At 43.0% G+C, this 13,435-nt stretch overlaps 1 protein-coding gene across 1 annotated transcript in view; it reads right to left on the bottom strand.

Moving 5' to 3' along the window:
* Positions 1-3,008: 3,008 nt before the first annotated feature.
* Positions 3,009-13,435, bottom strand: part of SVEP1 (sushi, von Willebrand factor type A, EGF and pentraxin domain containing 1) — a 293,083-nt gene continuing 282,656 nt past the window's right edge. The window contains exons 48-50 of the mRNA XM_066604384.1: positions 9,900-9,995; positions 5,598-5,691; positions 3,009-3,354 (exon numbers count right to left, since the gene is read on the bottom strand). Coding sequence (XP_066460481.1) covers positions 3,324-3,354; positions 5,598-5,691; positions 9,900-9,995 — 221 coding nt within the window. The 3' untranslated portion in view covers positions 3,009-3,323. The remainder of the gene's footprint in view (positions 3,355-5,597; positions 5,692-9,899; positions 9,996-13,435) is intronic.

Raw genomic sequence — 13,435 nt, 5'->3', positions numbered from 1 at the left:
GCACCTAGCGGTCAAGTGATCACCAGGTCAAATAGCGAAAGTGACACTTTGCTTTCTCTGTTCACTGCATAGTGCTCACTGAGTGATATCTAGCCTGCAAAAGAGAAGTCAAGAGCAGTTATAAATATCCTAGGAACGGACATGCTCCTGCTGCATTGCAGGAGCAGAAGCTTTAATACCGTATCATATTTTTACTATCAGCCGGGATTAAAGCTCATGATCAAGTGCCGAAAATTAATGGTGCTTCAACCTTACTAGGTTCATAAAGGTGAATTTTTGCTCTATATGCTTGCTCTGTGTGTGTGGTATATTTGGTAATTGCCAAAGCTTCATTCCAATGGAAAAAAGAGAACAACATAATTCCCATTTTTGCTCTGTACACAGGACACAGTCAAATTACTAACAACCACTTGTCTGTTATATGTATGTATGTGTGTGGGTGCTTCTCTTGCTCTGTCCTTGGTGAAGTCATTGTTCCGCGCCTGGTGATGTCATCGCAGATCCTACAATATATATAAAACATAGAGCCTGACCAACAGGAGAACAACAAAGTTAGGGCTCTTGGAAGGGGAGGACAAAAATAACAAAATGAGAATACAACTAACCCTATATTATCTCAGACACAGCTCAGCGGTCCTGACAGAAGACACTAATCTACCGCCACCACAGAGATCCAGTAGGCTGAAGGACCTGCGGTGACATCACTGCTGTAGGAGAAGCCATTGTGCAGTTTGGTAAAAGATCTGGTGGGCTGAAGGACCTGCAGTGACGTCACTGCTGTGGGAGGAGCATTGTGCAGTTCGATAGAAAGTATGGTATACTGGATGAGCCGACAGCAGCCACCAGGACCTGTGATGATGTTACCATCATGTGATCACCTGTGTGGGTGGAGTCAGGGATTACATGAACATGGTCTGATCACTGTATCCAGGAGTCTGCTGAGCTGGTAATGTCAGGAAATCTGCATGCATATACCACAGCTGTGTGTGATGTGTGTGAATCAGGATGCATGTAGTAGAGCTGTGTGTGTGATGTGTGGGGATCATAATGGATGTACCATGCAGCACAGCAATTTCCTAATAATTACTAGTCAAAATACTAATTACCACCTGTATGTGAGTGACTGTGTGAATTATGTCATGTGATTTGTCACCTGGGCTCTGAGCTCTGCCCCTGATTACATGACAGTGACGTCACCACAGGTCCTTCATCCCTCTGCAGAATACAGACGGACTACATCCCCTACAAACCCTCGCAGCCTCAGTTGCTATGAAATACTAATGACCACCTGTCTGTGAGGCAGTTACATGCTGCTGTGATTATGTCACCGTCATGTGATCAATCACCTGGGCTCTAACCTCCACCTCTGATCACATGACGATGTCATCACTGCAGAGCTGGACAGCAGCCATGTGCTTACAGGACCTGTAATGATGTCCCCATTATGTGATCAGTCACCTGTGTGAGAGAAATCCAGGATCACATGACCAGGCGGGGATCAGTGTGTGCAGAACTTTGCTGTCCTGATTGTGATCTGTATTGTATGGGATTAAGAATGTATGTAGCAGAGCTGTATGTGATGTACATGCACCAGGGCTATGTGTGATGTGCATGTAGCAGAGCTGTGTGTGTGTTTGACATGCGTGTAGCAGAGATGTGTGTGTGACGTGCATGTAGCATAGCTGTGTGTCTCTGTGACATTTATGTAGCAGAGCTGTGTGTGAGCTACATGTAGCAGAGCTGTGTGATTCTGACGAGCATGTGGCAGTCTTGTGTGTGTGATGTACATGTAGCAGAGCTGTGTGTGTCTGTGACATGCATGTGGCAGAGTTGTGTGTGTGACGTGCATGTAGCAGAGCTATGTGTGTGACATGCATGTAGCAAAGATGTGTGTGTGACGTGCATGTAGCAGAGCTGTGTCTGTGACATGTATGTAGCAGAGCTGTGTGTCTCTGTCACGTGCATGTAACAAAGCTGTGTTGAGTGTTACGTGCATGTAGCACAGCTACATATTATTTATCAAACACCCTAGAGGTGCAATGACGGTGACGTCATCACAGGTCCTAAACCAGAAGATCCTAAAACAGCAGCCGTGTGCTTACAACTCCAATATCTTTCACTATATTATATTAGTAAGTAGCACATTGCGCCACCACCAGAAACACTGGTACTATAGTTTCCTAATAATTACTAGTACTGTATATACAAAGTTTATAAAATATTGTGAAGATGTCTGCTGACATGTCCACTTTAAACACTAACTCCAGTCCTTTTGGTCTCAGGCACACTAGCCATGAGTGCAAGTTATGCCCAAGAGACAGATGTAACTTGCATTGAACTGACCGATTTACACAGACACGACGCATTAACATGCATTGGCATGTCCTATTTCTCATAAATGAAATGGACAGGAAGAGGACATGCTATCAGCTGGTTCATGCAGTCAATCATTCTGTGTGAAAAATGGCAATATGCATAGCTTCATAGGCCGATAATGGGGCCTTGTGCTGTCCATAGATTAACACGGACAACACAAGACCCCAAATACGATAATGTGCACCTAGTCTTAACTCTGTGTTGTACTATTCTCTACTATTATGGATCTATGAAGCTGATATATGGGTAACTGTTTGATGGAATCTTCACATTAGAGAGCTGCTATAGCCTGCAATATGTGACAATTAACATATCATCACAGAGTGGTTCACATTTCGCACTTTGGAAGTTGAAAGAACTAATATTCTAGGTATTGAGATATAGAAAATATAATAAAGTAAATCATAAGTTCTTTATTTGTCAACAGAATCACAGACCAACACGGATTCTCTCGTTTTATTATAAAATGTATTGTAAGCTTTGCTTTTATAGGTAATTCACATCAACAACATAGTTTAACAGTAAACAAATATAAACAGATTTCTGTGCTGAACTTTGATTCCAATTATCATAAAGCAACAAAAAAGATATATAAACATTAGCAAGTTCCATTTTTTTTCAGCCCCCCCCCCCCCCCCCCCCGCTAATTATCTGTCATCAAAAGTATATCCCATTCAATTACCTTAGGCAATGAAACCCATTTAGACGCAGTATTTAAGAAACCTTGAGAACCTATATACAATATCCAAATCCAATTAACATTCAACCTTCAGCAGCATATTATTAATATACATTTGCATATGAAAATACATAAGAACTGTAAAAAAAACATCCACAAGCATAAGAAAATATATCACATTATGGCATTCAAATTTGAATTAAAATGCACTCCAGATTAGATCCGGCATGAAATGGATTCTCTTTTGTGCAACAAATCCAATTTACCACTAAAAAGGAGAAAACCCATTCTTTCTTTTCCTGAAAGAAACAAAAAAGGGAAAACAGGACGTGATTAAAACAGCAGATGTGGCACATCAAAAGGAAACATGGATCCCGCTCTAAGAGAAATGAAAGCACACAGAAAGAATAGCTCATCTTGTGTATAGATCTCGGCTAGCCGATATCCAAAGGACTTTGTGAATAAAAATTGGAAATTACAAAACCATATAAAATTTATGTCACACCGGATTTGCATATGTCAATAGATTGGCTAATCTGACGTTCTGGACTTAACCCCTCCATAGTTTCATGCCCATTTGTTACAAGGGAATATACATCAGGGTCAGTTTGAGGCGGTAGTGATGTGCTAGAATCACTTGTATATCCCATATTGTTAAGCTCTCATTAAAACTCAAAACTCAAATACTTTCAGCATATAAAAGGTTATTCATTTTATTTTAACCCGATAAGTATGTAGGCTTGGTCCTGGGATTTATCCACAGCAGTAAAAATACTGAGCAGGATTAAACCTTCTGCAATGATTTTAACCACTTCTACCTTCTCTCTTGCAGGCTACATAGTACTAAATGAGAGCTATGTAGTGAGTAGAGAAAGCAGAAGTGTCACTTCTGCTATTCAAGCTAGCGATCATGTGAACACTGGATGCCCCCTGCCATGGGCTGCAGGGTCTTAGCACACCCAGATCAGCGACTACTGTAACTACAGGGGGATGTTTTAGGCCTTAGTCACACGGGCGTTTTTTCGCGCGATTTGCACATCGCATGACGGATGCGCATGCGCAAATCGCATGACCGGCGCCGAAAAATCGGCCGAAAAAACGCCCGAAAATCTGCTCCTAGCCGCGTTTCACTAGAAACAGGCCGGAGCTGTCCAGCGCATTGCATTCAATGGAGCCGGCAATACAGCCGGCTCCATTGAAAGCAATGCGCTGCGGGCGAGCCCGGGATGAATTGTCGGGAAGGGCTTAAATATATAAGCCCTTCCCTGCAATTCATCCTAAAATGTGTTAAAATAAAAAAAAATTGTATACTCACCTTTCCGCTGCAGCCGGAGTTCTGCCGCGGCCGCTGTCAGTTATCCTGAACTGCTTCTCGGCACTATTCAGCCGGCGGGGCTTTAAAATCCCCGCCTGCTGAATGAGTTGCCTCTGATTGGTCACAGCCTGACCAATCAGAGGCAGGTTTCACTCACACACCCATTCATGAATTCATGAATGGGTGAGTGACTGCTGCCTCTCATTGGCTCAGCGGGACCAATCAGGGGCAGCTTAATTAGGGGTAAAAAGCTAAAAAAAAAAAAGATTTTTCTTTAAAATTAGCACACTTACACTAAAATAAATAAAGGGAACGGCTTCCTCATCTTCAAACATTTGAATATATAATTTGTGTTGTTTTGGTTTACATGGTCATATGGAGATGGTTTTGGTTGGTGTTGGCGGTGGGTCATTTTCATTTTCTTTCATTGATCACAGCAATGCCACTTATGAGGTAAAGCGCTGTGGTCTTTTTCAAAACTAACCTGGACTGGCCTGAAGGACTGGTCATAGTTCAATAGCAGTACAAAGAATGGTTACGCAGGTAGTGTAGTTAGGGGAAGCCAGAGGTCGGTACACAAAAATATCAGTTGCTGTACAGAGGAGCAGGCAAGTAGTGTAGTCAGGAGAAGCCAGAAGTCGATACATGGAGATGTCAGTTATAGTACAAAGGAGCAGGTAGGTGCGTAATCAGGAGAAGCCAGAGGTTGGTACAAAAGAAATATCAATTACGCTACAGAGAAGCAGGAAGGTAACGTAGTCAGGGGAAGCCAGAGGTCAGCATACGGGAATATCAGTTGCAGTACAGAGGAGCAGGCATGTGGTGGAGCTTGACTACAGGCTTAGAGCACAGTAATCATGCAGGGATGGTGGTGCAAGGCCAGGTTTGTATAGTTTCTAATCAGAAGCAGAGCAGAGCTAATCAGGAAGACACGAACTGGGTTAACAGGAGCAAGGATAATGTTAGGCAAAGGCAGGGCTAATGCCTGGAGTACAGCAGCTCCTGGGTTCAAGTCCCGACAGTGGACCACAAACAGTACAACAAATGACTGTACAGGTCAGGCAGGCATGGAGATACCCCAACAAGATATCCGAACACATTGACTAAATACCTGCAAGCATCCAAGAGTGTATAGGTGTTTGCGGTGGGCAGACTTCTTACTGAAATCTGTACCGAACAGTGAAAGCATCCTTATATTAAATGGTGTGGCACAGAATCAGTACTTACCTAGAGCAGTCAGGTCCTGTCCAACTTGGTGGGCAATTGCATCTGTTTGGTCTTACACATCTGCCTCCATTTAAGCAAGGGGACTGGCAAACAGCTGTAAGAGGATTTAATATAGTTATTTTAAAATGAGATTAACGTATTTTTTGGACTGTAAGATGCACCCAGTTTTAGACAACAGAAAACAGGAAAAAATATTCATATTAAACAAACATCTCTGTGGGGTCTAACAAAGTGGAGGGGCTACCGTCATCAACGCTGGTGTTCTAATATTGAAAAAGGTCTGCTCCTTTCACCTAGTGTCCATTCAAACAATGGCACAAGCACATAAGTTCACATTATACACATACACTGCACTGCTGCACAGACATTGTACATGTATACAACACACACAGCTCTGCAACATACATATATCTCTGCAGCATACACATCTCTGCTATATTCACACACAGATCTGCAGCATTCACATACACACATGCAGCCCTGCTACATACATGCACACACGCACACAGCTCTGCCAGATGCGCATACACACATGCAGCCCTGCTACATACATGCACACACAGCTCTGCCAGATGCACATACACACATGGAGCCCTGCCACATACATGCACACACACAGGTCTGTCAGATGCACATACACACATGCAGCCCTGCTACATACATGCACACACACAGCTCTGCCAGATGCACATACACACATGGAGCCCTGCTACATACATGCACACACACAGCTCTGCCAGATGCACATACACACATGGAGCCCTGCTACATACATGCACATACATATCTGCAGCTGGCATGTTAAACATTGATTTTATTAACACTAAATCCCCCCATACAAGTGCAGTATTACATGACCCCCTCTAGCAGCTACCTACTCACATGGTTATGACATCATCTATGCTCCTGCTGCTACTGCAAGACTTTTGATCTCTCCTACTGTCCGTCCCCGTATGTACAGAAGAGGACCTGCACCTTGGAGGAGATATGTTTTTGATTTCCAGCATTATCTGCTGGAGGGGCGCAGGGAGGGACAGGGAGGACTGTGGTTGCACAGTTCTACCAATAATCGATCGGCGCACTGCTAGATCATTAGGGCAGCAGTCAGGGGTCTCTGCATCTACCAGACCCCCCTGTAATTGAATGATAAGTATTTATTCTTGCTGATAACTGTGTTTTACAGTCAACAAATAGGTAAACATAAAGCACTGTGCGCACAACCTTATTACAGCCTAAAATGAGTTTGCAATCTTGTTTGATGGAATACAGGCTACCTTTCAAAAGACATGGCCTCTTAAACTGTTGTTTCAAATGACCTCTTAAACTGTTGTTAATGGCGCAGTCAGACGAGCGTGTTTTATGTGTGTTGAAAATGAACGCTTCTAAAAGAACCAATGGGTTTTTATAGAAGCGTTCATTTGCAAGGAATTAGCAGCGCAAAACAGCATGCACCTAAAAAAGATAGGTCATGCACCATCTTAGGTGCGCGCCGGCAGGAGTCTCCATTGACTCCTACGGGAGCAGGAGTTAATGGAAACTCCTGCACTGGCAATAGATTCCCCACTGCTTACAGCAGGGCATTTTAAAGGTGCTTCTGGCCAGAAGCACCTTTATAATGTCCGACTGTTAACTCCTGTTAGTACCCTGGGCAGCACCTTTTCAATGTTCTACTGTAAGCAGCCGTGTATTCCCACTGCCCCCCTGCTGAGCAATTCCCCAGCACCTGGGGGCTGAAGGGCACTCCCCCCACCTTTATTCCCAAGGAATTTCCCTATAGCGGGGAGAAAGAGGGGGACAGGGTTCCAGGGCTTCCCCGGAGAGTACGGGAGTGGTGTGGCTTTAGGTACCTGTACCCCCCCCCCCCCCAGCCATGACTCTCCATGGTTAGCTATGGGGATTCTCTGTGAGAATCCCCATGGCAAACCATGAAGGGGTGTGGCTAGGGGCAGGATTTAGGGGAAGGTCCCTCTATTCCCACCCCCTCCTCCCACAATCTCAGGGGAAGCTCTCGGGATTTCTCCATTGCAGCGAGAGACAGCACTGCTATACGGGATTTTCCCCGAGCAGGGACAGTGAGCGGAGTTATGGGGGGTTTCCTGCTCCATCTCTCCCTGCTCTGGGGAAATCCCCTATAGCTCCACTCACTGTCCCTGGTCTCGTTTGACTGCTCCCTAAAGGGCAAATTGCACTGGAGAACTGTCTTACATTTATTATGTGTTTTTAGACACTTTCTGACACTTTTTACGACTCATCAGATAAAGAAGTGTGGCTTCATGAAAAGGGATGTGGCCTAAATGTGACAGTGTGCGCTTAAAATTTCACCAAGCGTTGCTGCAGTTTTTGTTATCAACTAAACCAAATACTAGGTGGTACAAAGTTAGACTAGAGATACAGCAGATATATCATTTAGCAGAGTCATTGTAACAAACCCGACACATTTAAAGACTGTCTAGTCTACGTTTGCACTGTCTATTAGTAAATCTGCCCAAGTATGTCTACATGGTAGACGCTGTAATATTTCATCTAAAGAGTGGAGGAGCTGGAGGGAATGTCACATAATCATTAGAGCAGAAGTCTTGCTGCAACAATAAATGCTTCAATCTGGGGTCATGTCATTGGCGTAACTATAGGAGTCGCAGGGCAATTCTGAACCCACTCCTAAAAAATGAAGGGGAATCAGGTGTGACAGGGGGCATAGGGAGACATAAAGGGACATCATGTGTGACAGTGAGGCAGAGAAAGAACTATAACGGCTCATTCACATAAGCGTATATATCCTGCATATTTACGCATGTTTTTTTTTTTTTTACACATGCAATATTAAGCAAATAGAACCCATTGATTTAATTGGTTTCATTCACATTAGCGTATTTTCACTGCATATTTTATTTCTGTGTGATGATGGGACATGGAAGAGAATGAGGAGCTGCCTACGAGGAGGGGAACTATGCTGTGTGCTGGGAAGGGGACAGAGCAATAACGGTTTCAGCAGTCTGTGTAAATGAAAGGGAACGATGTGGAAGAGTTTGTGTGACAGGTGAGCAGTCTGTGAGAGAGCCTGGCATGGGGAGCAGTCTGTGAGAGAGGGTGGCATGGGGGAGCAGTCTGTGAGAAAAGGCAGCAGGGGGGGGGAAGTCTGTGAGAGAGGGTGGCATGGGGAGCAGTCTGTGAGAGAGGGCAGCATGGGAGAGCAGTCTGTGAGAGAGGGCGGGATGGCGGAGCAGTCTGTGAGAGAGGGCAGCATGGGGGAGCAGTCTGAGAAGTTAAAGCTGGTTGGCATTATTTAAGTGGGCAGCAGGATGGAGGTTTGAGAATAGTGTGTGGATGTGTTGTGTGGTGGGAAAGTATAGAGCCAAAGATGCCTGTGTTACACATTCTGCAGAGACGAGTGGTGGCTGGGAAAAGTCATCATGGCAGTCTGGGCCAGGTAGAGGTGAAAACCGAAAGGCGTTGATACTAATCAGATATGATGTCACCTGTGATCACTGAAGGTAACTGTACACTTGAGACAAGCTGCTGTATCTGAGTCTAACGTGATATGAAAGTTATCTTATGTTGTCTCCAATGTGTATATACAGTATATCTTTTGCTTTTTGTGAGGGAAACAAAATATATGTCTCAAGCCTCCTGCTGCATGGATGAATCACTTACAAGGTCAGCAACGCTGCTAAAAGTGATTGGCGAGACCAGGCATTGAAGTGAAGTTGTAGCAGGCCCACGAGCCTGGGTCATGTAACTGCGGTCAGCGTGCGTTCAGGCTTTTCATCTCTGTTCCATTTTGGGAGCAGAGAGATGGAATTAAAAGGTTCCTTTTCCCCCCATTGATTTAAATTGCTTCCATTCTGTTAAGCTTCTGAACAAATAGCGCTGCAGAAACAGAACCTAATGGAACAGAAACAAACTGAAAGGGTTTCTGTATTTTGAAACCGTATTAAAGTCTATAGGGGAAAAAAACAGAAACCTTTAATTTTTATCTCTCTGCTCCAAACATGGAACAGAGACACAGAAAGCCTGAACGTGGTCTGAACGCTGGTGTGAACAAGCCCCAAATTGTATGATGCTAGAAAAACATTGCTGGATATTTGTTATTGCTTAGACAACCTCCTTGGCTGACTGCAGCAGGTCGTTCGACACAGAGAGGAGCGAATGCCACAAGGCAACCAAGAGGCCACATGTTTTCTAGTTTCATTTAAGCAGTGGCTCAAAGAAACATTTTAAACATCCTTCTACGAGGTTTTCCTAACAGCGTTATTCACTGTGGATTGTGGGATTTGAAAGTGATGAAAAGTCTCCATTTATTACCAAGATGGCAGCGAGATCCAGTCCAGCCATTTAGGCAGTCACATTTGTATGGCGCTGTGCAACGACCTCCGTTTAGACATGGAAGAATGCAAATCGCTGAAAAAGAAAGCAGATGGTACATAGATAATAGGCACTTGAGTCATTCACCCCAGATTTATTAAAGGTTGCGTGTCTCTTAACCCCCTAACATTAAAATCTGAATAACCTTCTCGAAAATGGCACTTTTTTATTGTACATTTTGAATTCATGTCTCATGCAAACATATTTGGAGCAAAACTGAGGCACCTTATGTCATTTTTAACCACTTAGCGACATAATTAATTATAGCTTTAAGAACCAGTAAATCATCTCCCCGTTTGTGTTCCAGCGATCATAAGTTTTTATTTTTTTCATCAGTGTAGCTATATGAGACCTCGTATTTTATGGGACCAGTTCTAGTTTTATAGGGAGCAGCTCATTAATTAACTTTTAATAAATTCTTACGGGGGGGTGGGGGGGAGGTGACAGAAAAAAAAAAAACTATTTCACCATTGGTTCTTGGAATTATTTTAGTGGTGCTCACCATGTAGTAGAATTATTATGTTAACTATTCTAGAGGTCGTTACAGTTATGACAATACAACATTTATAGAGGGTTTATTATGTTCTGCTACTTTTGGATCATATAAACACTTTTTTTTTTTTCTCTACAAAAAGACTTTTTGGGTGTCTCCACATTTCAAGGCCATAGTGTGTATGTTTGTCTGTAAAGGCCCTTTTAGACACAACGATGTTCACTCAAAAATTGCTCAAAGCCATCTTTTGAGCGATAATCATTGTGTCTAACTGCACTGACATCGTGCAGTTTTCGTTAAGCCTTCGCTGATCTTTTAGCATGCTGAAAGATCAACGATCAGTTATCAGGAATTCACAGCAGGATACAGCTGATACTATTGTTTCAGCTGTATCCCGCTACCTGAAGACAGCCTGGGTATGAAGAACAGAGCGGTCCAGCTGTGTACTTCATATGCCGCTCGGAGGGCTCAGCTGTATAACAGCCGTGTGCTCCAAGCAGGGAACAGCTGGATGCAGAAGACAAGTGGTCCTGCTTGTCTTCTGCATCCCCTGCTTGGAGTGCAAGGTGATCACTAGAGATGAGCGAGCACCCAAATGCTCGGGTCCGCGTTATTCGAGTCGAGCGTTTTGGAAAATTCGAGAGCTCTACTCGAGTAACGAACCCCATTGACTACAATGGGAGAATAGAGCATTTTTGTATGTGGGATCCCGGGTCCCGAGCTTTTTTTCCCCCTAGGTTTCTCTTTCTTTCTCTCTCTTTTTTTTTTCTCTCTCTCTCTCTCTCGGCGGGGAGAGGCCAAAACAGGCACGTCACAGCGGGAGGAGCCAAAAAGCTGAAAACTGGGGTGGGGTCGAACACGGCTTGATGCTCGTTCGAGCAACGAGCACCATTGAGTACGCTAATACTAGAACGAGCATCAAGCTCGGCAGAGTATGTTCGCTCAACTCTAGTGATCACTCAACGTTTGAGCAATCACCTTGTGTTGTAAAAAAGCACACAACGATTATCGCTCAAAAATCGCTCAAAGCGTTTTTGAGCGATAATCATTGTGTCTAAACCAGGCTTAAGTGTGCACCTGTTTTGGGAAAGTGAGATGAACAGAAAATGCCTATTTTGTCATTTTTCTTTTTTAGCTTTTTAAACTTTTTTTTACTGTGCTGGATAAATAATGTAATGTTTTATAGTATGTGTTGTTAAAGATATGGAAATACAAATTAGGTGTAGGTTTTTGTGTTCTTTTCTTTAGATTTAATATATTTACTTTTTCTGTAAAAACATTTAGATGCCACATTAATGACTGCAACATCCGTGGGGTTAAATAGTGTTGTGGAGTGATTAGATTAGCAAGTAAGCAAATGTTCATCTTTTCACTCTTTTTCTTAGAAAAGAGCCCCCATATGTGACAAACAACAACATGAAGATATTGAATAAGAAGAGAATGAAGAATAAAAATACAGAAAAAACAAGGAGCTGCTGCAACAGGTCCAAACACAACCCAAACGGGATTCCAAATTAATCCTTTCAAGGCCAAGGCCTCTGGATGCCTAAGTGTCCATAGAGAAATTTCACATTGTAAAATGATACGTTGTAAGGCTAGTTTCCTACGGGCGATCACCCATTCAGACAGCCCACGCTGCTATACTCCCTCCTACCTCCCTTCTCTGGCAGCTCCCATTGGTTCCCATAGGAGTCTACGGGAGCCACTGTATTCTGGCCTGGAAGATAATTCCTGAACTATCTTTTCTGGGCGACGTAAAAGCGCCCACCTGAAATGCACTCGTATGCTCTATCTTGGCCGGCCGGGTACTATGACGCTGCCGGAATACGCCCATCTGAACTAATGCATTGTAAACCAATGCATCAGATACGCAGCGTATATCACCTGGGTGTGGAAGCGCGTGTGAATAAAGCCTAAGAGTGATTTTTTTCAGTGTGCAGGGGTGGGGGGGGGGCTGATGAAGTTTTATTATTGTAACAAAAAAGAACCATTATATTTTTATTAGGAAATCCTGGAAAATTCTAATTTCATTTTCTACTTGTTTATGTTTGATGAAGGAAGCATCATGGTTCTACATATAGGAGTAAAATATTAATAAATGTTAGGGCGCAATCTTCCATTTCCATGTGCTGTTCCAAAAATTCATGACTTTGAGGAATAAATTTAAAGGACACGTTTTATCATTTTCCAAGGCTGCAATTGCCATATGGAACTTTCCAGAGCAGATAATACACTTAGCAATCCCTATACTGATTAAATACCTGGTCCAGTCCCCCATGATCCCATGGATTTTGCACTATTCTGAGCCGAATCCCCCAGCAGAATGGAAGACACATCTCTGTTCATTCCTAGGAGATTTACACTGAGGTTTATGAGAAGGAATTTTGAAAGTCATTTCCAATCACAAGACAGATGCAGTAGGATTCAACTTGACACGGTGGAAGTCACATGGAATGATGGGGGACCAGCAGATATTTCATCAATATAGGGATGGGTAATTATATTATCTGCTCTAGTAAGCTCCGTTTGGTAACTTTACCCTGAAAAGAAATGATAAGTTTCCCTTGAGTGATCTTCTAACTTCCGTTTTATTTATACTTGAAGCCCATTATTTCCAGATATAAATATATATGCTAAATACATCCCTAAATGAATATGTTGGGGGTGCAGGTTTCAAAATGGGCGTGTTGTACCATTCTGCCATTCATTCCAGCAAAAATTGTGCCCTTAAAGATACAGAGTGTTCGAGTGTTCTCTTCGTTTCGCGTCCGACCATGTACACACAACTAGGGTTATAACTTTTTTTACAACCTCATATTCCTGTATCCTAATTTGTCTAAAAACAAAGAATTTAATTGTTATTTCAATATTTCTTCTGGAAAGGTCACCCCGAAATCATATAATTGGATATTGAGCATATATAGATCCCAATGATATTTTCTGTGTGACCTTTTTTGAAAAAGTATCAAATAACGACTAAATT

This window comes from Eleutherodactylus coqui, chromosome 5, assembly GCF_035609145.1.
Source record: "Eleutherodactylus coqui strain aEleCoq1 chromosome 5, aEleCoq1.hap1, whole genome shotgun sequence".
Classification (NCBI taxonomy): domain Eukaryota; kingdom Metazoa; phylum Chordata; class Amphibia; order Anura; family Eleutherodactylidae; genus Eleutherodactylus; species Eleutherodactylus coqui.
The sequence above is the reverse complement of the archived record's forward strand: the minus strand, read 5'-3'. Positions and strand labels throughout refer to the sequence as shown.